This window comes from Triticum aestivum, chromosome 7A, assembly GCF_018294505.1.
Source record: "Triticum aestivum cultivar Chinese Spring chromosome 7A, IWGSC CS RefSeq v2.1, whole genome shotgun sequence".
NCBI classification, from domain to species: Eukaryota; Viridiplantae; Streptophyta; class Magnoliopsida; order Poales; family Poaceae; genus Triticum; species Triticum aestivum.
Genome location: NC_057812.1, coordinates 649,242,743 through 649,265,073, shown reverse-complemented (window position 1 = coordinate 649,265,073; position 22,331 = coordinate 649,242,743). Strand labels below are relative to the sequence as shown.

General features: G+C 44.8%; 1 protein-coding gene and 5 non-coding genes across 6 annotated transcripts; all 6 read left to right on the top strand.

The window, feature by feature from the left end:
• The first annotated feature begins 9,834 nt into the window (after positions 1 to 9,834).
• On the top strand, positions 9,835 to 12,713 carry LOC123148966 (uncharacterized vacuolar membrane protein YML018C). Its single transcript, XM_044568501.1, has 4 exons — positions 9,835 to 10,313; positions 10,769 to 11,349; positions 11,437 to 11,857; positions 12,089 to 12,713. Exons 1-4 carry the CDS (start codon positions 10,271 to 10,273, stop codon positions 12,406 to 12,408), a joined length of 1,365 nt encoding a protein of 454 aa, XP_044424436.1. The 5' UTR covers positions 9,835 to 10,270; the 3' UTR covers positions 12,409 to 12,713.
• Positions 12,714 to 21,223: 8,510 nt separating this feature from the next.
• On the top strand, positions 21,224 to 21,318 carry LOC123155207 (small nucleolar RNA Z157/R69/R10). Its single transcript, XR_006477271.1, has one exon. It is a non-coding gene; the product is annotated as a small nucleolar RNA Z157/R69/R10 (small nucleolar RNA).
• An 89-nt stretch (positions 21,319 to 21,407) lies between these two features.
• Positions 21,408 to 21,504, top strand: LOC123155209 (small nucleolar RNA Z157/R69/R10). The gene has a single exon (XR_006477272.1). It is a non-coding gene; the product is annotated as a small nucleolar RNA Z157/R69/R10 (small nucleolar RNA).
• A 93-nt stretch (positions 21,505 to 21,597) lies between these two features.
• LOC123155240 (small nucleolar RNA snoR80) lies at positions 21,598 to 21,729 on the top strand. Its single transcript, XR_006477297.1, has one exon. It is a non-coding gene; the product is annotated as a small nucleolar RNA snoR80 (small nucleolar RNA).
• Positions 21,730 to 21,911: 182 nt separating this feature from the next.
• Positions 21,912 to 22,004, top strand: LOC123155137 (small nucleolar RNA R38). Its single transcript, XR_006477251.1, has one exon. It is a non-coding gene; the product is annotated as a small nucleolar RNA R38 (small nucleolar RNA).
• Positions 22,005 to 22,070: 66 nt separating this feature from the next.
• Positions 22,071 to 22,157, top strand: LOC123155235 (small nucleolar RNA snoR20a). The gene has a single exon (XR_006477291.1). It is a non-coding gene; the product is annotated as a small nucleolar RNA snoR20a (small nucleolar RNA).
• Positions 22,158 to 22,331: the final 174 nt, after the last annotated feature.

Here is a 22,331-nt window from a genome sequence, read left to right as displayed (position 1 = left end):
AGCAGCAGGTTCAATTTCTATATCATTATCATTGCTAGGTTGAGCATCATCATGAACATTATCATTAACATTATCACTAGTTTCAGGTTCATTATCAGATTGTGTTTCAGCATCACAAATAGAAATATCATTTGGATTCTCAGGTGTTTCAGCAATAGGTTCACTAGAACATGCAAAGCCTATCATTTTTCTTTTTATTCCTTTTAGAAGGACTAGGTGCATCTATATTATTTCTCTGAGAATCTTGCATAATTATCTTAGGGTGGCCTTCAGGATACAAAGGTTCCTGAGTCGTTTTAGTAGTAGTAGAGTCATATGATAGTAGTGGTAACATTAGCAAAAGGTAACAGTAGTAAAGGTAATGTTTTTGGTATTTTGTTGTGATGATAGCAATAGCAACGGAAAAGTAAATAAGCGAGAACAGTATATGGAAAGCTCGTAGACAATGGATCGGTGATGGAGAATTATGCCGGATGCGGTTCATCATGTATCAATCATAACCTAGGGTGACACAGGACTAGCTCCAGTTCATCAATGTAATGTAGGCATGTATTCCGAATATAGTCATATGTGCTTATGGTAAAGAACTTGCATGACATCTTTTGTCCTACCCTCCCGTGGCAGCGGGGTCCTAATGGAAACTAAGGGATATTAAGGCCTCCTTTTAATATAGTACCGGAACAAAGCATTAACACATAGTGAATACATGAACTCCTCAAACTACGGTCATCACCGGAAGTGGTCCCGATTATTGTCACTTCAGGGTTACCGGATCATAACACATAGTAGGTGACTATAGACTTGCAATATAGGATCAAGAACTCACATATATTCATGAAAACATAATAGGTTCAGATCTGAAATCATGGCACTCGGGCCCTAGTGACAAGCATTAAGCATAGCAAAGTCATAGCAACATCAATCTCGGAACATAGTGGATACTAGGGATCAAACCCTAACAAAACTAACTCGATTACATGATAGATCTCATCCAACCCATCACCATCCAGCAAGCCTACGATGGAATTACTCACGCACGGCGGTGAGAATCATGAAATTGGTGATGGAGGATGGTTGATGATGACAATGGTGATGGATTCCCCTCTCCGGAGCCCCGAACGGACTCCAGATCAGCCCTCCCGAGAGGTTTTAGGGCTTGGCGGCGGCTTCGTATCGTAAAACGCGATGAATCCTTCTCTCTGATTTTTTTCTCCCCAAAACCAAATATATAGAGTTGGAGTTGAGGTCGGAGGAGCTCTAGGGGGCCCACGAGGTAGGGGCGCGCCCCCCACCCTCGTGGACAGGTGGTGGGCCCCCTGGCCTTCATCTTTTGCAATGATTTTTTATTATTTTCGAAAAGTTGTTCCGTGAAGTTTCAGGTCATTCCGAGAACTTTTGTTTCTGCACATAAATAACACCATGGTAATTCTGCTGAAAACAGCGTCAGTCCGGGTTAGTTCCATTCAAATCATGCAAGTTAGAGTCCAAAACAAGGGCAAAAGTGTTTGGAAAAGTAGATACCACGGAGATGTATGAAGTGGTTAGCCTCGCTCTTTGAATGAGTTAGTGCGCGAGACCAATCCCGATTGAGAGTGGTTTTTTTGGCAGCCTTTTCCATGCCGCGCCATTGTGGGCCGGCCCATCCAGTCGCGGCTGCAGGCGCTGGTTAGCTTGCGCGGCGCTGAAGGCGCTGACTAGGAGTTCCCCACTTACTGGGCACTGCAGAGGCGGGGCACCAAGTGAAGGGTGGGCTCCTTCTGGATATTGTACCCCCGCCAAGGTGCAGCCATCCTCAAGTTGCTTACCAACAAGGATCGGATGCCGCCGGTCCGGTGGATGCCCTCCTTCTCCTAGATCTTTACCTTGATGTTGCCAATGCTGTTAGACGACTCAACATCCAAGGTGATGGTCTAGCGGCGAGGGTCTTGACGGACATATGCGTACCACCAAGGAGGTAGAGAACCAGGTTAGGGGTGGACTATTATGCAACAGATGCGGACACCCTTGAGCTTCTTGTCGGCGACGACGTATCGACAGTTCATTCAACCGGCAATGGAGAGCGATATCACTTTAGTGACGAACAATACCAATGCAGACAAATGAGAGCTCGGTGAGTAACTTAAAAATTATGGTACGTCTAGCCATGTATAACATGATTGAAACTTTCACTAAATATCTTGATTAATTGGGGTATCCATTTTCCACAATAAGAGCAATTTCAATGGGGCGGCCCATTTCATCCGTCGTTGTGCATTTCGGTCGGCGCAGATGATAACCCACAAGTATAGGGGATCGCAACAGTTTTCGAGGGTAGAGTATTCAACCCAAATTTATTGATTAGACACAAGGGGAGCCAAAGAATATTCTCAAGTAGTAGCAGCTGAGTTTTCAATTCAACCACACCTGGATAACTTAATATCTGCAGCAAAGTGTTTAGTAGCAAAGTAATATGATAGGAGTGGTAACGGTAGCAAAAGGTAACGGTAGCAAAAGTAATGTTTTTGGTATTTTGTAGTGATTGTAACAATAGCAACGGAAAAGTAAATAAGCGAAGAACAATATATGGAAAGCCCGTAGGCAATGGATCGGTGATAGAGAATTATGTCGGATTTGGTTCATCATGTAATAGTCATAACCTAGGGTGACACAGAACTAGCTCCAATTCATCAATGTAATGTAGGCATGTATTCTGAATATAGTCATACATGCTTATGCAAAAGAACTTGCATGACATCTTTTGTCCTACCCTCCCGTGGCAGCGGGGTCCTAGCGGAAACTAAGGGATATTAAGGCCTCCTTTTAATAGAGTACCGGACCAAAGCATTAACACATAGTGAATACATGAACTCCTCAAACTACGGTCATCACCGGAAGTGGTCCCGATTATTGTCACTTCAGGGTTGCCGGATCATAACACATAGTACGTGACTATAGACTTGCAAGATAGGATCAAGAACTCACATATATTCATGAAAACATAATAGGTTTAGATCTGAAATCATGGCACTCGGGCCCTAGTGACAAGCATTAAGCATAGCAAAGTCATAGCAACATCAATCTCGGAACATAGTGGATACTAGGGATCAAACTCTAACAAAACTAACTTGATTACATGATAAATCTCATCCAACCTATCACCGTCCAGCAAGCCTACGATGGAATTACTCACGCACGGCGGTGAGCATCATGAAATTGGTGATGGAGGATGGTTGATGATGACGATAGCGACGGATTCCCAGCCAATTAAAGTTTTGCACTAAGATATTGGTGACTAAGAGATAATGTTCGCGTTGGTCGTGGAGGAAGGCGGTGAGGCCTGCATTCTCAGCCAATTCATAGAAATCCTCATAAATCCCGGCAGCTCTCAAGAAATCATCACAAGGCCATTCACACGGCCGGACCTCCGTGGTGCGAGGGAGATTATACTTGGGTCTCTTATCCTCCTCACTTTGCTTATCCTTCAAGCTTCGGCTCGATGAGCCCCTCAAAAATCTCTTCATTATTTTCTGAAAAATTCTGAAATTTTTAGTAACTTCAAATAAAAGTGAACCAAACTCAACAAAGTTGATAGCAACTACTCCTACAAGTGCCTAGAGCCTATATCATGCAATAGAACTAATTGGAACCATATAAATTTGACATGCAAGCTCAAGAACATGGTCACCTAGGCAGCACAAATTTGCAATGAATAAAGCACTAGAACAAAAACTAATTGGACAATGGAGGAGTCACATACCAAGGAACAATCCCCCAAAGCAGTTTTGTGAGAGGTGCTTTGAGCAAGGAGATCGAAAATCGCAGCAAAATGAGCTAGAACTCGTGCTTGAGCTGGATAATGGTGTTTGTGGGAGGAAGAAGGAGTGTGTGGGTGCAGGAATAAGTGGAGGAGGGCCACTGTGGGCCCACGGGGCAGGGGGCGGGCCCTCCACCCTCGTGGCCAGGTGTATGCCCCCCTATTGTGTTCTTAGTGCCAAATATTCTCAAATATTCCAGAAAAATCATATTTAAATTTTAGGGCATTTGGAGAACTTTTATTTTCGGGGTATTTTTATATTGCACGGATAATCAGAAAACAGACAGAAAATACTATTTTTGCTTTATTTAATATAAATAACAGAAAGTAGAAAGAGGGTACAGGGAGTTGTGTTTTCTAAATTCATCCATCTCATGATCATCAAAAGGAATCCATTAACAAGGTTGATCAAGTCTTGTTAACAAACTCATTCCGAATAACATGGAACCGGAGAATTTTTGAGTAACACTAGGTTACCTCAACGGGGATATGCACATCCCCAACAATAAGAATATCATATTTCTTCTTGACAATAGGAAGAGGAAATTCAAAACCTCCAAAAATAATCGATGGAATTTTTCCAATAGAATTGATACTGTGGACTTGAGGTTGTTTCCTCGGAAAGTGTACCGTATGCTCATTACCATTAACATGAAAAGTGACATTGCCTTTGGTGCAATCAATAACAGCCCCTGCAGTATTCAAAAGGGTCTTTCAAGAATAATAGACATACTATCGTCCTCGGGAATATCAAGAATAACAAGGTCCGTTAAAATAGTAACGTTAGCAACCACAACAGGCACATCCTCACAAATACCGACAGGTATAGCAGTTGATTTATCAGCCATTTGCAAAGATATTTGAGTAGGTGTCAGCTTATTCAAATCAAGTCTACGATATAAAGAGAGAGGCATAACACTAACACCGGCTCCAAGATCACATAAAGCAGTTTTAACATATTTTCTTTTAATGGAGCATGGTATAGTGGGTACTCCTGGATCTCCAAGTTTCTTTGATATTTCACCTTTACAAGTATAATTAGCAAACATGGTGGAAATTTCAGCTTCCGGTATCTTTCTTTTATTAGTAACAATATCTTTCATATACTTAGCATAAGGATTCATTTTGAGCATATCGGTTAATCGCATATGCAAAAAGATAGGTCTAATCATTTCAGCAAAGCGCTCAAAATCCTCATCATCCTTTTTCTTGGATGGTTTGGGAGGAAATGGCATGGGTTTCTGAACCCAAGGCTCTCTTTCCTTGTAGTGTTTCCTAGCAACAAAGTGTTTCTTATCATAACCTTGATTCTTTGATTGTGGGTTATCAAGATCAACAGCAGGTTCAATTTTTATATCATTATCATTGCTAGGTTGAGCATCATCATGAACATTATCATTAACATTATCACTAGTTTCAGGTTCATTATCAGATTGTGTTTCAGCATCACAAATAGAAATATCATTTGGATTCTCAGGTGTTTCAGCAATAGGTTCACTAGAACATGCAAAGTCCTATCATTTTTCTTTTTCTTACTTTTAGAAGGACTAGGTGCATCTATATTATTTCTCTGAGAATCTTGCATAATTATCTTAGGGTGGCCTTCAGGATACAAAGGTTCCTGAGTCGTTTTACCAATTCTAGTAGCCACTCTAATAGCATAGTAATTATTCTTACTATTCAATTCATTGAGCAAATCATTTTGAGCTTTAAGTACTTGTTCTACTTGAGTGGTAACCATAGAAGCATGTTTACTAATAAGTTTAAGTTCACCTTTAACATTAGCCATATAATCACCCAAGTGTTCAAGCATATCAGCACTGCGTTTTAATTCTCTACCAAAATAAGCATTGAAGTCTTCTTACTTAACCATAAATTTATCAAACTCATCTAAGCATGGGCTAGCAAACTTAGTAAATGGGATTTCAGCTTTATCATATCTATAGAGAGAAATTACCTTTACTACCTGTGTCAGGTTATCAAGACCATGTGTTTCTTCAATAGGTGATGGATTAAAACCATATATTTCTTCAACAGGTGGTAAACTAAGACCGTGTATTTCTTCAATAGGAGGTAAATTCTTGACATCTTCAGCTTTAATACCCTTTTCTTTCATGGATTTCTTTGCCTCTTGCATATCTTCAGGACTGAGAAATAGAACACCCCTTTTCTTCGGAGTTGGTTTAGGAATAGGCTCAGGAGTTGGCTCAGGAAGTGTCCAATTATTTTCATTTGTCAACATATTATTCAATAAAATTTCAGCTTCATCCGATGTTCTTTCCCTGAAAACATAACCAGCACAACTATCCAGGTAATCTCTGGAAGCATCGGTTAGTCCATTATAAAAGATATCAAGTATTTCATTTTTCTTAAGAGGGTGATCAGGCAAAGCATTAAGTAATTGGAGAAGCCTCCCCCAAGCTTGTGGGAGACTCTCTTCTTCAATTTGCACAAAATTGTATATATCCCTTAAAGCAGCTTGTTTCTTATGAGCAGGGAAATATTTAGCAGAGAAGTAATAGATCATATCCTGGGGACTACGCACACAACCAGGATCAAGAGAATTAAACCATATCTTAGCATCACCTTTTAATGAGAACGGAAATATTTTAAGGATATAAAAGTAGCAAGTTCTCTCATCATTAGTGAATAGGGTGGCTATATCATTTAATTTAGTAAGATGTGCTACAATAGTTTCAGATTCATAGCCATAAAAAGGATCAGATTCAACCGAAGTAATTATATCAGGATCAATAGAGAATTCATAATCCTTATCAGTAACAAAGATAGGTGAAGTAGCATAAGCGGGATCATATTTCATTCTAGCATTCAGAGTTTTTTGTTTAAGCTTAGCTAATAATTTCTTAAGATCACTTCTATCATTCCAAGCAAGGAAATCTCTTTTAGTTTCTTCATCCATAACATAGCCCTCAGGCACAACCTAGGGTGTGGTTCATCATATAACAGTCATAACCTAGGGTGACACAGAACTAGCTCCAATTCATCAATTTAATGTAGGCATGTATTCCGAATATAGTCATGCGTGCTTATGGAAAAGAACTTACATGACATCTTTTGTCCTACCCTCCCGTGGCAGCGGGGTCCTAGCGGAAACTAAGGGATATTAAGGCCTCCTTTTAATAGAGTACCGGACCAAAACATTAACACATAGTGAATACATGAACTCCTCAAACTACGGTCATCACCGGAAGTGGTCCCGATTATTGTCACTTCAGGGTTGCCGGATCATAACACATAGTAGGTGACTATAGACTTGCAAGATAGGATCAAGAACTCACATATATTCATGAAAACATAATAGGTTTAGATCTGAAATCATGGCACTCCAGCCCTAGTGACAAGCATTAAGCATAGCAAAGTCATAGCAACATCAGTCTCAGAACATAGTGGATACTAGGGATCAAACCCTAACAAAACTAACTCGATTACATGATAAATCTCATCCAACCCATCATTGTCCAGCAAGCCTACGATGGAATTACTCACGCACGGCGGTGAGCATCATGAAATTGATGATGAAGGATGGTTGATGATGACGATGGCGACGGATTCCCCTCTCCGTAGCTCCGAACGGACTCCAGATCAGCCCTCTCGATAGTGTTTAGGGCTTGATGGCGGCTCCGTATCGTAAAACGTGATGAATCCTTCTCCTTGATTTTTTTTCTCTCCAAACACGAATATATAGAGTTGGAGTTGAGGTCGGAGGAGCTCCAGGGGGCCCACGAGGTAGGGGGACGCGCCCAGGGGGCAGGCGCGCCCCCACCCTCGTGGATACGGTGTGGGCCCCCTGGTCTTGATATTTTGTCAGTATTTTTTATTATTTCCAAAAATAGTCTCCGTCAAGTTTCAGGTCATTCCGAGAATTTTTTTTCTGCACATAAATAACACCATGGCAATTCTGCTGAAAACAGCGTCAGCCCGGGTTAGTTCCATTCAAATCATGCAAGTTAGAGTCCAAAATAAGGGCAAAAGTGTTTGGAAAAGTAGATACGACGGAGACGTAATAGCAGACAAAAGAGGGGGCCCAATGCGCCGTCCTAAACCCAAATCGAGTCCGCTTCGCATCCGCGCCGATGCATTTGCGGCCCAAATTTGCGCCCCAAATGTGTCGGCGCGGACGCGGAACGGACGCCACGCGCGTCTTCTCGGTGTCCGCCGCGGCCCCACCTGGCGGTCGTCCAACTGCCCGCAACCTTCCTGGTCAGCTTAATTTATGACCTCGGGCCCACACGTCAGCAACGGCGGTCGTCATTTTTTATGTCGACCGTGCGGCAGGGCCGCCCTCAACCGCTTCCAGCCAGCCCCCGTCCCCATCTATCCACACTCGCTCCCCCGTCACCAGCAAACCCTAGCCAACCCAGTCGTGCCAAATGGGGCTCTTCTCCGGCGCCGGCAGCAGCAGCAAGGCCAAAGGGCAAGTCCGCCGCTAGGCCTTTTCCCTTGGAGTTCCTCCCGCCTCCGCCGGTGCCAGCTCGCCGGCCGAGGAAGCGCGTCAACGTGTTAGTGCACCAGGCAGAGTGGCACTGGCAGCACCGTGTGCCTCTCCCGTACCACGACGCCACCCTGCCGCACGCCTGGCACCTGGATCCGGAGAGGATCCCAGTACCGGCGGCGCCGTGGTCAGCTAGGGCGCACGTGGAGGAGGTGCGGCGCCGGCGGGTGCTCCTGACGTCGGAGCAGCATCGCGACTCCGCCTACGCAACCGACTCGCCCAACTGGGTGCGCTAGTTCGCCTTCGAGCACGAGGAGGCGAGGCAAGGCGACGCCGCGTTCACGAAATCGACTGCGTCGTGCCACCGCCTCCGCTCATCGTCCGACAGGAGGACCAGGCGGCGGAGGCCGCCTACCAGGAGGCCCTTGCAGCCGTCTACCGGGAGAGCGAGGAGGACGACCGACGTAGGGCGGCGGCGGCCGAGGAAGAGGAGGCAGTGTACGAGGCGGCCACGGCCCTCTCCGCGGCGGGCGACTGCGTCCTACCGCCGGTTCACACACCGTCCCATGTCAAAGCCAAGCCGGAGCCATCCCCATCGAGCGCTACTTCTGGACGGGAGTAGTGCACGAGTGGGTCAGCGCGCCATCGGTCTGGGTTTGGGCGACGCCGGCGTAGGAGGCGGCGTACCTCGAGCATTGGCGCTAGCGACGGCTGGCCGAGGAGCGCCGCCACGGCAAGCACCTCGAGATGCTCGAGTGCGACGCCGAGGACGAGCAGCGCGACGCCGAGCAGGAGGCGTGCCAAGCCGCGGCGACACAGCCCGCGCCCGACATGAACACCCTCTGGAACACGGCGTTCCCCTGGGTCGGCCCTGCGCCAACGCTCATCGACCTCACGGACCCCAAGAACAACAACGACGACGCCTAGGGCAGCACGCCGCCTCGTAGTTTAGTTCATTTTTAGTTTTTATTAATGCAAATGTAGACGCGTGGACTTTCGTCGGCCTTCGTGGCCGGCTTTAATGTTTAATTAATGTTGTTTTTATTTTGAATATGCATGTATTCTTTTTTTTTCTCGCCCCGTCAAAAATGGGTCGGGCCAGCATTGGGCGCATGCGCCGACCCAAACGCGGAAGCAGACGTTCGTGTCCGCCTGACGGACCCAAACGGACAAAATGCGGACAAAATTATCGTCCGTTTGGGTCGGCCCGTTGGAGTTGTTCTATTTTTTTATAAAGGATGAATTTTATTAACTCAAAATGAAGCATCAAGAAGATACAAACACAACGAGTATACACCCGGCCTCTGCATAGTTAGGATGCACACATCCAATAAAATTGTTCTAATACAGTATAAAAAGAATTAGGCACAACATCCCTGTTATTTTTTATTCCCCGTTTGGTTTCTCATCAAAACAATCCGGATCGCCATCACCACGTGTTCCACGACACTGGCTTATCCGTCAAAAATCATGAAACAATAAATACTCGAGTTAGGTGGCAGACCTGAGGCTGACAGCGGGACCCACTTCCGGAACGAACGAAGCGACCCGCGCACCACCACAAGAGACCCGAGGCCACCCGCCCGCGCCGCACCACCACGCGGTACCCCACCGAGCGAGAGAAAAAAAACATTCGGCGCGCGATTCCGTCCAGATTCACCCGCCGCTCCTGGCCGCCGCGGCGTCTCCGGCGAGCAGCGGCCTCCGCCTCCACCTCCACCCCCAACGAGAGCCTCAGCGCGCATTGCTTTAACCAGCCTCCGAGCGGAGAGCGGGTCCGCATCCCGCGTGGCCCCCGTCGGCGAGCGGCTCCCCCCTCCCTCCTCGTCGCCGGTGCCGTGCCCCCCGCCGGCTGCACGGTCGCGGAGGCTCGCCGCGTGCCCCCGCTCCGCCGTTCGGGCCGCGTGGGTGCCGTGCGCGGCTCGCTGAGGAGTCGCGGTAGCTGAAGGTACAGGGGAGGGAGAGAGACGAGGCGGGATCCGAATTGGCCGGGAGAGGTGGCGAACTCCGTAGAGATCGGATCCATGGGCTCCTCCGCCGTCCAGCGCGACTCCGTCTCCGCGCCAGGTAACGCACGGCTCCATTGTAGCTTCCCCCCATCCTTGGTTGTATCATGCTAGAGAAATTCGCTGATTTCTGGTGGTAGAGGTTCAAGTTAGAAGCAGAAGGTTGCTTGCCTTGCGCTGCTTCAGTAGTTGATGCCCAGCCCATGGGGCTGCGGAGGTATGGGTCAGTAATTACGCATGGCTCGTTGCTGTTAGGCGATTGGGCACAGAAAGTTTGTTAGGAAGCGGCGCGCTTACTGAATTTTCGGCGTAAAACTCGGCATGAATTCTGGTTGTTGGACCGATTGTTATGGGGTTTATCCTAGGATTTCTATTTCAAGTTATGCGTGTCGCTTACCTGCTGCAGCTGCAACCCAAGTTCCTTCCAGGATTGGGTTACCAAAGCCGTGCTGTCCACACGGAATTGCTGTTTGAGGTATCATGCCAAATGTTAATTCTTGTTTTTTGCTCTAATAGGAAACATGGAGTGTGCTGATGACCCCGGCAGCAGCAGCAGTAGCAGAAGCAAGTGGGGCAACATGATGAGAAACGACACTTGGAGGTGGTGTTTAGGGCTGATTTACATCGTCGCTATCGCGGGCATATGGATCGCTGCGAGCTACATCGTTCAGTCTGTCGTGGATGGCGGTGTTTCCCCCTTCTTGATCACGTACATATGCAATTCTCTGTTTATTGTCTACATCCCCATAGTTGAGTTCGCTCGCTACTTCGAGGATTCTATCGACAACCTGTGGTCAAAGTTGAAAGGCAAGGATGGCGCAGACCTGCAGCAGCTTGCGGATCTGGAGAGTGTGAATCTTCTACAGAGAAGCGGGCAGGAGGGCAATGCAGCCTCACCCCTGTCAGAAGACAATTTGACTTCAAATGCGAACTTCCCTATCCATACAGAGCTAGGTGTTGCAGATTGCAGCAAGGGGTTGGATGCAAAAGGGCGCTGGACGCGTGCTCGTACAGCCAGAGTCAGCATGCTAGTCTGCCCTTTTTGGTTTCTCGCACAGCTTACATTCAATCTGTCTCTAAGATACACCACTGTTACAGTAAGTGATACTAAGAAAAGCTGTACACTGCTTCCATATTAGTCCTATCATCAATAACTGGCTTACAATATTTCCCTGCTTTTTCAGTCAAACACGATCCTGAGCAGCACGTCTACCCTCTTCACTTTCCTGGTTGCATTGGTATTTCTTGGAGAAACATTCACATGGTTGAAGCTGATCAGTGTGCTTCTCTGCATAGCAGGAACAATTATAGTTAGTCTTGCTGATTCAGGCAGTACACTGAATGCTGTTGCCACAAATCCTCTTCTTGGAGACTTCCTTTCTATTGTTTCAGCTGGCTTATATGCCGTGTATATCACCTTGATACGGAAAAAGTTGCCTGATGAGAAAGAAGGTCAAGGCCAAGTGAGTATGGCTCAGTTTCTTGGATTCCTGGGACTGTTCAATATGTTGTTTTTCCTTCCCGTTGCGTTGGTGCTAAATTTTGCCAAGCTGGAGCCGTTCCACACACTGACATGGGAGCAAGTTGGCCTGATTGTTGGGAAAGGTAGGTCGGCTCTTCACACATTTATTCATTTACATGCCTGTTGCTATTCTTTAGAAACCTGGGGTGCTCATCCTTTATGTCAGCTATAATAGTGAATGATTGTATGATTAATTTTTGACTGCTATTAGTGAGTGCTATATACATGACATTGAAACAAACCAAATCGAAATGACTTGTAGAGCCGCTAACTGGGAATTGTCACTAATCTATGAGCTGTTTAATTCTTTGCAGGTTTGTTAGATAATGTTCTAAGTGACTACTTATGGGCAAAAGCAATTCTTCTCACAACAACCACCGTTGCTACAGCCGGTCTCACGATCCAAGTTCCTATTGCTGCCCTTGTGGACACGCTCACTGGTCATGCTCCCCAACTGCTGAACTACATCGGAGCTGCTGCTGTATTAGTCGGTTTTGCTGGCATCAACATCCCATCCGATGTGCTACAGCCTTCTCACCACCAGCAGGACCAGCAGGAAGCACCCATTGTTAGCATTGTTGATGACTCGCATCATTCGTCCAGTGATAGGAATTCTACCGATGCTGTTTCATAGTAGCCGCCTGGCTTGTTTCAGGTTCTTGTCCAAGTGTAATTACCAAGCTGTGTATGCCTGGCCTCGCCAGACCGGTTCAGTCAGGTTTCCCCCGTGCTATGACACCGCAATGGAAGGGATGGATACTGGCATCCACGTAACAAATTGTACAGTTTCATGCGTGGGAAGGGAAAATCGTTTGTATAATTTCTGTCGGTGTGTTGTGTAGCTAAATTTTGTTGTACAAGGTGAAACAGTATTTTTTGTGGCAACTGTACTGAAGTACTGGGGTTGCATGATTATTACATTGAATTTCAAGCTCATGATGTTCACCTGACTTCAACTTTTTATCTTCTTGCAAAAATCTAACATGTATGCATCTTTAGAACGGGTTATGCAGTGCCAATGGACAAGTTTTGGAACTTGTTACATTAGCAGCAACAAACATTTTCAAAAACAAAGAAAAGATGAAGAGTTGTTCTTTAGCTGACAGACTTTCGTATGCAAGGATAGGGAATTTGTAATCGTGAATTTTTATCTTTACTCTGGTAAATATCTGCTCAGAGATTAGCTCTTTATTATGAAATACGTTTTGATGTAAGTTGTTCAAAAAAATCGTGTACTTTTATAGTGAATAGTACGTGTGCTAGAAATACATGATTTTGTTATTTTGTGTAGCTCCCGTAAAAATATATTTCACCATGAATTTTTACGGAGAAGTGTGTGTGTGTGTGTGTGTGTGTGTGTACAGGTATGTGTGTATTTTTCAGAAATTTCAATAAAAACTGGATTTTTGAAAGAAAAATATCAAATGCAATCTCTGTTGTTTTATTAGAGCGTAACATTACGCCATTTTTAGACCCTTTTTTAGATAAGAGTGTAAGATAACAAAGAGTTGCTCGGGCAGAGACGCGTCCAAGCGTGGGCTAACCCGTGTTGTGCGACAGCCCAATTCGTTAGCCCGTCCCATTTTGCACGTGAGGAAACCACCAAACCCTAGAAACAGCCCCCGCACCTGTAAATCCCCACTAACTCCGCCTATGTATTCCAATCCCCAACAGTTCATCCCACATCCTACATGCGTCTCTTCCCTGTTCCCCTCCCTTCCCCATACAGATCGCTCTTTCAGTTTTTGTTTGGATTTGTTTCTTGTTCGTGCTACTTTTGTGGTCAACGAGAGGTTTGTAGTGGTGATGACAAAATTGTGGACTAAAGTTTCTGACGCCGCCTCTTCAGTAGCATCTGCTGACAACTCATCTGCAGACAACCCACTGGTTGTATGAGCTCCACGATCTCACCATCGATTCGTCTGTTCTTGCTTTCTTTTTCCATCTCCCCTGTTTGCATCATCGACTGGCTAGGGTGTTCAATGGCATGTATTGATGTAGTAGTCATGGATGATCGTAGAGTTAGTTTATGATGCATGTGGTTGTATGGATTTGGGCTTTGCTAAATGAGGTACCTGGTTGTGGCATTGAAAATCTGAGAGGTGACCAGTCACTGACCGCGGGTGCGTCTAGGCGTGTCTGCAGACGTTTAGGGAGGGGGGGTGCCAAGTCTGGTTGTAGATGCTCTAATTATGATCACCCACGATAAAGATACCATGTAGCAACTTCCTGGCATATGCCCTCCTCCTTCACGTGCCACAAGATAAGGATCGAGATTGTCCATGACATAAGGATCCCTCAAACACTCGTGAAACCTAGCACCGCCACCATTTTCTCCTTCCTCATCTCAGATCCCTCGTTCGCCCTTCCCCTCTACCCCTCTCGTCGCCTCCCGAGGCACTGCGGCTAAAGCCACACGACTACCAAGGACGAGGGCGACGGGGAGGTCCATGTGATCGGCGACAGGGTCGTGCTCGGTGCTGGTGGACACCTGGATCGAAGGCGACTGATCCGCACGATGTATCCGCCTCACTTTGTAGTGTCGTCGTGTGACCGATGGTCGTGTTTGCCCGATGGTTCTTGAAACTGGATCGTGCGTTTCACTCTTCCCTACTCGGTGTACTCCTCCGTATGAACTTGCCAGTCCTCGATAAAGATGGGGATGGAGGTGGGGATTCAAATCAGGAGAAATCCCTAGCCGACACTGCTCGGGCATGACGGTGGCGACGCCTGTGGGCACCATTTTTTCTCCATGGAGACGTTCGTCAGCTCTGCTTCCACCTCCATCATGTCATTTGTCTCCCGGGTGAAAACCTTAACCGCGGTGGGCGGCGACGGTGTCTCTGGCATCATTCATTTCTTGAAGGCTCCATCTTGGGAGATAGTTGTCTAATGGACACCATTTGGGTTGGTGATGGCGATGATCTGGATCAAGACGTGGTGCGGTGTGGCGTCTACCGTGTCAATGAAAGCGGGTCTCAGCGATGCGGCACAGTGGGGTCTTGGCGATGGACGTGTGTTGATGGATGCGCGTAGGGTGATAGCGTTGTCTAGCATCATGGTGGCATCAACGACAGTTAGACCTAGCAAGGTCAATGCGGGGATCTCTCCTAAGGTTGGAACAACGGAAGATGGTGGCGGCGGACTTTGGAGCATGCGCATGTAGTGCGCGCTAAGAGTCTGCCAGACCGGTTGATGACCTCGGCTAGCCGCTGCTTGGTGAGGCCACTGGATTAGATTATGTGCGTTGGAGTGTGGCCCGGGCACATCATCAAGCTAGTAGGTTTGTAGGTGTAGCGACAGATCGTCGGGAAGGTGGCTTTGAGTCGATCCATGTATCTGTTTTTTATCAAACGTTGTTGAATAATTTAATAAAAATGACTTTGTGCATCGCTTGATGTAGATGCCAAAGATTATCCTACTTTTTGAAGAAAAAAAATTGATAAGAGTACATGGCACTTCAATAGAGCATCTTACATGCATTTCTAAACACAAACAAAGAGAGAAAGGCTACTATTTGTATTGGTAGTTGGTAGCAATGAAGTAAGCTTTATCGTTCATCCAACCGCCGTTGTCTACAACAAGTATTATGGGTTTGAGTAGAAACTAAAAGAGCACTCGGTCTATACAACTCTTAGACTTTTCATTCACCATCAAGGCACCTGTCTCATTCTATAGGTCTCTCTCTTCTTTGTGTCAAAACTCACACACCACTAAGTAGAATACTCGGTAGTATCTTGTTCTCTCCTTGTTTCTTTTCAAGGGAGAACCACTTTGATCCTGTAGGCCTGGGATGCAAAGGGAAACAGAGAGTGACATGTAGAATTGATTATTTTACATTGGGGTTCCACAGGCCTGCTATATATGCCGATGGAACTACACAGTGTTTTTGTTGGCCTGCAACAAGGGCTTGAATACCACTGTACTCAATGTATAGGAGGACTCACACTGATTAGATACGTCTCAGACTCATCATTGTCATTGAGCATAAATCGCAGTATGCAGTCCCTATCTTCTTCGTGCCAAAATCAAACTGAAATGTAACATCGCCCACTAAAGATATATGAAGAACTTGATGGTACAATGTTATTTCCTTTTTTTCTCTTCAAGGGGAACCAGTTCGAGCATGTCGTCGTGGGAGGCATAGGGAAACAAAGAGCCACATGTAGCTCTACCTCTATAAATGTCTTATAATTTAAAGACATTATAACCGAGCACTTTTCCAGCCCTCTCACGCCTTCATTGATTTTGGCCGTCTGATGGCATAGATTGGTCGTTATTGGGCGTGCGATGCACCTCCTGTGTGGCTGTGTGGGCCGCTATTCTGAGAACAAAATCGGAGGTCTCTTGGTTATTAATGCGGGTTGAGGTCTAATGCCAAATGGACAGTCGCGATACGGCTCTCTGTTCACCATCGCGCCCCGCCCCCTCCCCTCCCCACCGCGAACCGCATCCCACCTCTCTCCATGCCAACCTCTCCCAATCTCGGCCTAGGCCTTGAGATGTGGATCGCTGGGTGAGGTCACCGCCGTACAGAGAGAGACGATGGAAAATGGCAAGCATGTGCTTGCCGCTGGAGTGAGTCGCCAATTAGCACATCTCTATCGAAGTCGAGCCGCCCGGATCGCTACAAATTCCAAATCTCGCACCAAAAAAATAGAGATCATGGCAAGGCATAAAATCTCACCAGCGATGTTAGGTCTATCCTCTACAGGTATGTGTCTCTCCCCCTTCCATGCATCCCCTATTTTTTGATAGATTCACTTACTCGATTTGGTATCCGTGTTGGTGGAAGAGGAGATGAGAGGGTCGGATTTCAGAAGAGGAGAAGAGGAGATGAGAGGATCTGGTATGCTAATTGCAATCTATTGCTCCAAATCACGCAGGCATTAGGGCTCCCTTGATCTTGTCCTTGAGGAACAGGGACCTTGCACGACCTCGACCTCGAGTGACGCAACTGGTCAGCTTGCCGGTTACATGACGATTCAACCAGTGTCTCAGGCACGCTGCTGTTCAAGACAGCCTCTGCGCTTCCGCCCTACATCAACGATATCTTCCCCTAGATTCATGAGAAGGAGAAAGTAGGAGGACAGGAGGAGAACGCCTCTATCATGTAGAGTATTACTTAGGTATTTTTGCTTCATGATTTCCAACATAGATTGCACCGCAAGGTCAGTACTACAGATTGGTCCTGAAAGTCTTTTTTAGCTTGATTTGTTGCATCAGGCATCTAATTGTAATTCTAAATATTTTTCTTGATTTATGTTCAATTATAACTTGGTTTGATCTGTTGTATCAGGCGAAACGAGTTAAGCTCGTTCGTGTGTAAAAAAGATCAGTGTAAATGTACATGATTAGATGGTGGAGCTATACAGAGTATGGACAAGATGGGGACAACAAGTTTCAAGATGGCACAAAGGAACCTTCAGAAGATGTATCATGGAGATTGCAACGAATCATGTCCTGCCGATTGGAGTCGACTAGCTGAATATTGAGAAAATAAATCGCTGTTGCTACACACCTTTAACGGTGATCGATATGCACTAACTCACCGATGGCTGATTATTGCAAGTCAGTTACCATGTCGCTTTGTATTCCTACTTCACTCCGTGAGCGTCTATATCGTCTCTCTCGTGTGTTGTCTCGCTGTTCGTTCCCCACTACCCTCCTTGACTTCGTAATTCTGTGACAGTCTTTGACAGACATAGTTGATGCTAAGGTCACCACTCCATCTTGTGAGCTATGCTTGTCTCCCCTCCCTTCTACCTACCCTTTTAACTCAATTTTTTCTCTATGGAATTTAGAAACACTTCTACTCCGTAAAATAAAGAATTTAGGAACACTTCTACCCCCAATTATTTGATTCCTGGTTTTTTACTGAGTTCACTGTGACTTGCTGCTACAGGCTTGTGATTACATACACAAATTTGGATGTTCTGAGGCGGATATACCCCGGGTTGTGATGGGGGTTGCGTTGGTCGCCCATGATTTGTTTATGATACAACAATTGTATGTGTGGAAGTAGTGGCATGTTTAAGTAAAGATGGTTGATCGGAATTGAGTATGGCTGCGTGTAGTTTTGTGGTTCAGATTATGTACTATGTTTCCAGATCGCTTCTGTTTGGGTGTAACTGTGGACACAGAAGTTTTGGTTTCAGTTGTAGGCTTGTAGCTGATGCTTATCAACTCAATTACCCATGGCCACCTGTACATACGGAATCAATGCCTTAGATATTGTTATTATTCGTGCCCAGTTCAATTTGGTTGGCTTCTCCCTTGCTTCAGATTCTCCCTTCTTCCTATGTTCCTTACATCTTTCGCCCAGTTAATTATGGGTTCTGACTTTTGTTATAGTTTCTTCCCAATTTGATGCAGGTGGTGTTTGTGTACGAAGTGGCAACTGGTTCTACTCCATTGGCTGAAGGAATCCTATAGTTTTCGATCTCCAATAGCTAATGGCCAGGTCACTTAATGTACCTATACTCCTATTGGTTTTGTGCTTGCTAGATGGCACTGGTTTGAAGACATATAATGGATGTATGCTTAACTATTTTATTCAACTCCATGGATGTCTTGGGCATGTATATGTTAAAATATTCATCCGAGAAAAAATGACATACATGGAAATTTACTTAGTTAGATTTTCAAAATTTAATTTAATTTTTGAAATTATTATTTTTCATACCATATCTTAATTTTTGATGTGGCAAAAAAAATTGAAATTATGTGGTGGTTCTGGTGTAGCCAACCAAAGGCATGAACTTTGTGTGCGGACACAAGGAGATAGAGTCCATCGGAGGTGCCTCGGAGTCGCCCAGCCACCAATGGTGAAAGCAAGCTAGAATACCAGCCTGCTCCGCCTATCGATGGAGCGGCCATCATTGGATAATTTCACAAAAGTTCCTATGCTTGAGCCCTGAGTTCTCTCCTATCACAACTTTAGCTTAGGGCTGGCCGGAGAATCTGCTGGTGCATACATGGTAGGAGATACTGATTCATGGAGGACCTTCTTTGTTTGTTAATCTTGAAATTGGCTTATGAGGCTCACCTGTTATAGATCTTGGGTTTCATCAAAGCCCATGGTCGCGCCTTCCATTTCTTCAGGTAACTATGAGTGATCAATCCAATTATGTAGTGAACAGGGATCAGTAGTTATATTATTTTTGATATGTTCAGCAACTCCGAAGGAATTTCTTCTCTTTTGGGGAATATTTTTTAGCTATCCACCGAAACATTTTGGTTGTTTCTTGGATGATTCATATGTGAATCTAAGTTATTTTCATAGGTTCTGAACCTTATGTTCATCTAACCTTTATAATACCTCCAATTTTGGTAGTAAGATGTGATGTTTGCTTAAGATTGATAGTACAATCCTTTCCTCAAAGTTCATCTCAAATCTGAGTGATATACGCTTTCTTTCATTGCAAAATTCATGGAGTTTGCTTCAGAAGGTATTGACAATGTCTATTAATTGTTTCTACAACTCACTCCAGGTAAACCTCATGATTCAGTTACATCAACATCCGACATGCTCACTTTTTCTTGAAGGGATTTTCCCCATTTTATACATGTGGCAATCCATGTATAATTAATGCTCACTTTTCACAAATGGCCAGGTGCATGAGGCTTGCCTAATTCTTCTTGGTTGTCGCGCATTATGTTACATTTGGAGATCTGAAGATTTCATCAATGTGCCATGTATAAAATCTACTATGCCAATTTAAGTTAATAACTACATGTTTGTTTGTGCTGCTGCTTATTATTTGTCTTGACAATACTCTATATTTACTAAGTGTATGTTGTTTCATCTGTTGTCATACCAAAGCCAGTTTGCACCTGTGATATTTTCCTTGATTACTAACTAATATTGATCTATGTTTATGCAAAATTTAATATGTTTCATGGGGTCGTATATTTATTGTACAAATATACGGGCGCGGCAACGCGCGTCATCATTGATCTAGTAATCCATTACTAGCATCATTTAGTTTCTACTCTACAAGCTCAGTTTAGCTCAGTTTGGCGCTTACTATGATTCCATATGCTACTTTGCAATGCGTACTTGCCTTTTTTTTGCTTACACTAGATAACCTATTAAAACTATTGATTGTTGTACGTTTATATAAAAACATGTTATTTAGAAGCATATTTAAGGAATATAATTTTTAGAGTAGGTGATCATGGATTTCATTTGCACCTCCTCTTGGTCCTTTCGAGAATCAGCCATTAGATCTGATGTGTTTTTTTAATAAAAATAATTTTGTTTTCATTGATGACTCAAACGACTAGAACTCAAAATTCTATAAACCTCAAGGGAGAACCAAGAGGAATGTGAAGGCATTGTCAACGAATTTCGTGATGGCACAATCAATGATGAATTTAAATGCCTTCATATGGAAGATGGTCATATTTTTTTTGTAAAATTACGTGCATATGGGATACAATTGGCTGGTATGGATTTACGTGCATATGAATTTAAATGCCTTCATATGGAAGACGGTCATATTTTTCTTGTGCCACTTTTAAGAACAAAATATTGTATAGGCGAGAGGCAATTGGCTGGTACCACAATAGCCAAATTATGCGCGCCTAGACAAACAATGTCGTGCCCAAGATTTGCAACGTTTTTACCTTGTTTTGGTGGAACATCTTCAATCTAGTTTAGTTAGTTTTGCAAAATTTAACAAGAAGTCTTATAATAAGTTTTTAAAATCTAATGCACCATAACATACTTTTTTTGGGGAATTTTCTTTCCCCTTTCGGAAGACGACCAGGGAAAGTCTTCCTTCCTCGATCTCCGTCGATGAACTCGTGGATTTGCCTCCCCTCCATCCGTCGTTTCGGTGGCTATGGGCAGGGAAGGGATTCCTAGTGTCTTTGCACCGTCTAGTAGATAGATAGGGTTTTAGTCCTTGCAGAGGCCAGGGGCCGTGTTCGGACGGATGAAGACATTTCCTTTTCGAGTCAGTGTTCCGTGCTCCGACCCTCCTCAACTTTAAGGAGTGCATAAGATAACATCCTCTTTTTTCGGAAAGGTAGAAAATTATAAGATAACAAGGAGTCCCTCGAGCATAGACGTGTCTTATTATTATATTTGAGGCAAATAGACACGTCGATTTTTTAGTCTAATAATTTTTTGTGGTAAATTTTGAGTTTATTTTTTAGGGAATTTTTTGAGTCCAATATAGTGGTCGTCCAGCCCCCAGGTAGTGCGGCAGCCCAGCGGACCAATGCTTCGGCCCGGCCCATTTGCACCCGAGGAAAACCCCCAAACCCTAGAAACATCCTGCCACACCTATAAATCCCCACCAACGCCGCCTCCATAATCCAAACCCCAACAGTTCATCCACCCGCAGCTCCCCCCTCTGCCCCGATCCACATCGCCCTTTCGGTTTTCGTATCGATTTGTTTCTTGTTCGTTCGTGCTGCCATCGATGGTCGACGAGAGTTTTGCAGCGGTGATGACAAATTTGTGGACTAGAGTTTCTGATGCCGCCTCTTCAGCGGCATCTGCAGACAACCCCTTGGCTGTCTGAGCTCCCAGATCTCGCACCATCGATCCGTCGCTTCTTCTTGCTTTCTTTTACATCAGTGTTCTTCTCTGTTTGCATCTTCTCGTGGTTGTGGGGTGTTCGAATAGCGGTGATGACATCTATGTGGACTAGAGTTTCTGATGCTGCCTCTTCAGCAGCGCTCTTGAAGACAACCCCTTGGCTGTCTGAGCTCCCAGATCCCCCCAAACTGACGCCTTTGACCTGTAAATTAGATTGATTCTTTGTTGGTTTTTCTTGGTTTAATTGATTGATTTATGCGCGCGTCCATTACCGATTCCGGGGGATGATTTGTGTTCCTCACGGGGTAATGGCTCAGACGCTAGAAGCGATTCTCTGTGGGGTGATATCCTGATTGGTGGCGTTCTCGGTGTCAGCTTATCCTGGAAACGCCTCATATATTCATTGAGCCTTTTTCTACTTCCTTATATCTTTGTGTTTGTGTTTTGGGATCTAAATGATGCGGAACTACGAAAGGGAAATCGTCCGCTGTGGCGACCATGTCAGTTCTTTCACATTGATAGGAAGATCTGATAGATTCCAGTTAACTATTTTTCTGTTGCTTTTTCTTGTTTTTGATCAGTTTGGATGTGGATGATGAGATCACAAGTAAAAATACAGTTATCCCTGTCTTACTTCCTCGGAAGGGTGCTGAGAAAACTTTGAATCTGACACAATTTACTCTGCATTGCTTGATTGTTATTTCCTGCACTTTTGGTATTTGTAAAGTGGGAAGTTGATTGTGGCCGGTGATGATTAGTATTGGTTGCAGAACAGGCAACCTAGATTGTCTGTACAATGACGACACTTCTGAACTAGGACGGTCTGAGGCCACCTTGATCACTACACTGTTTCATAACCAATGTTCTTTTTTTTTTTGTTTCTGATGTTTGTGATTGCAGGGCCAATCTACTGATGGGTACAACTGGATTTGTATTTGGTGCTGGACAAGGAGAATAGGAATAGTACCATGTTTACATAAAACAGTCTTCTGATATTGTTTGCA

Bases quoted from the DNA above. Each gene is read 5' to 3' on its own strand.
- LOC123148966 (XM_044568501.1), top strand. From the start codon at position 10,271: ATGGGCTCCTCCGCCGTCCAGCGCGACTCCGTCTCCGCGCCAG. The intron at 10,314-10,768 runs GTAACGCACGGC...TTGCTCTAATAG, and splicing joins CGACTCCGTCTCCGCGCCAG to GAAACATGGAGTGTGCTGAT. The intron at 11,858-12,088 runs GTAGGTCGGCTC...AATTCTTTGCAG, and splicing joins TGGCCTGATTGTTGGGAAAG to GTTTGTTAGATAATGTTCTA.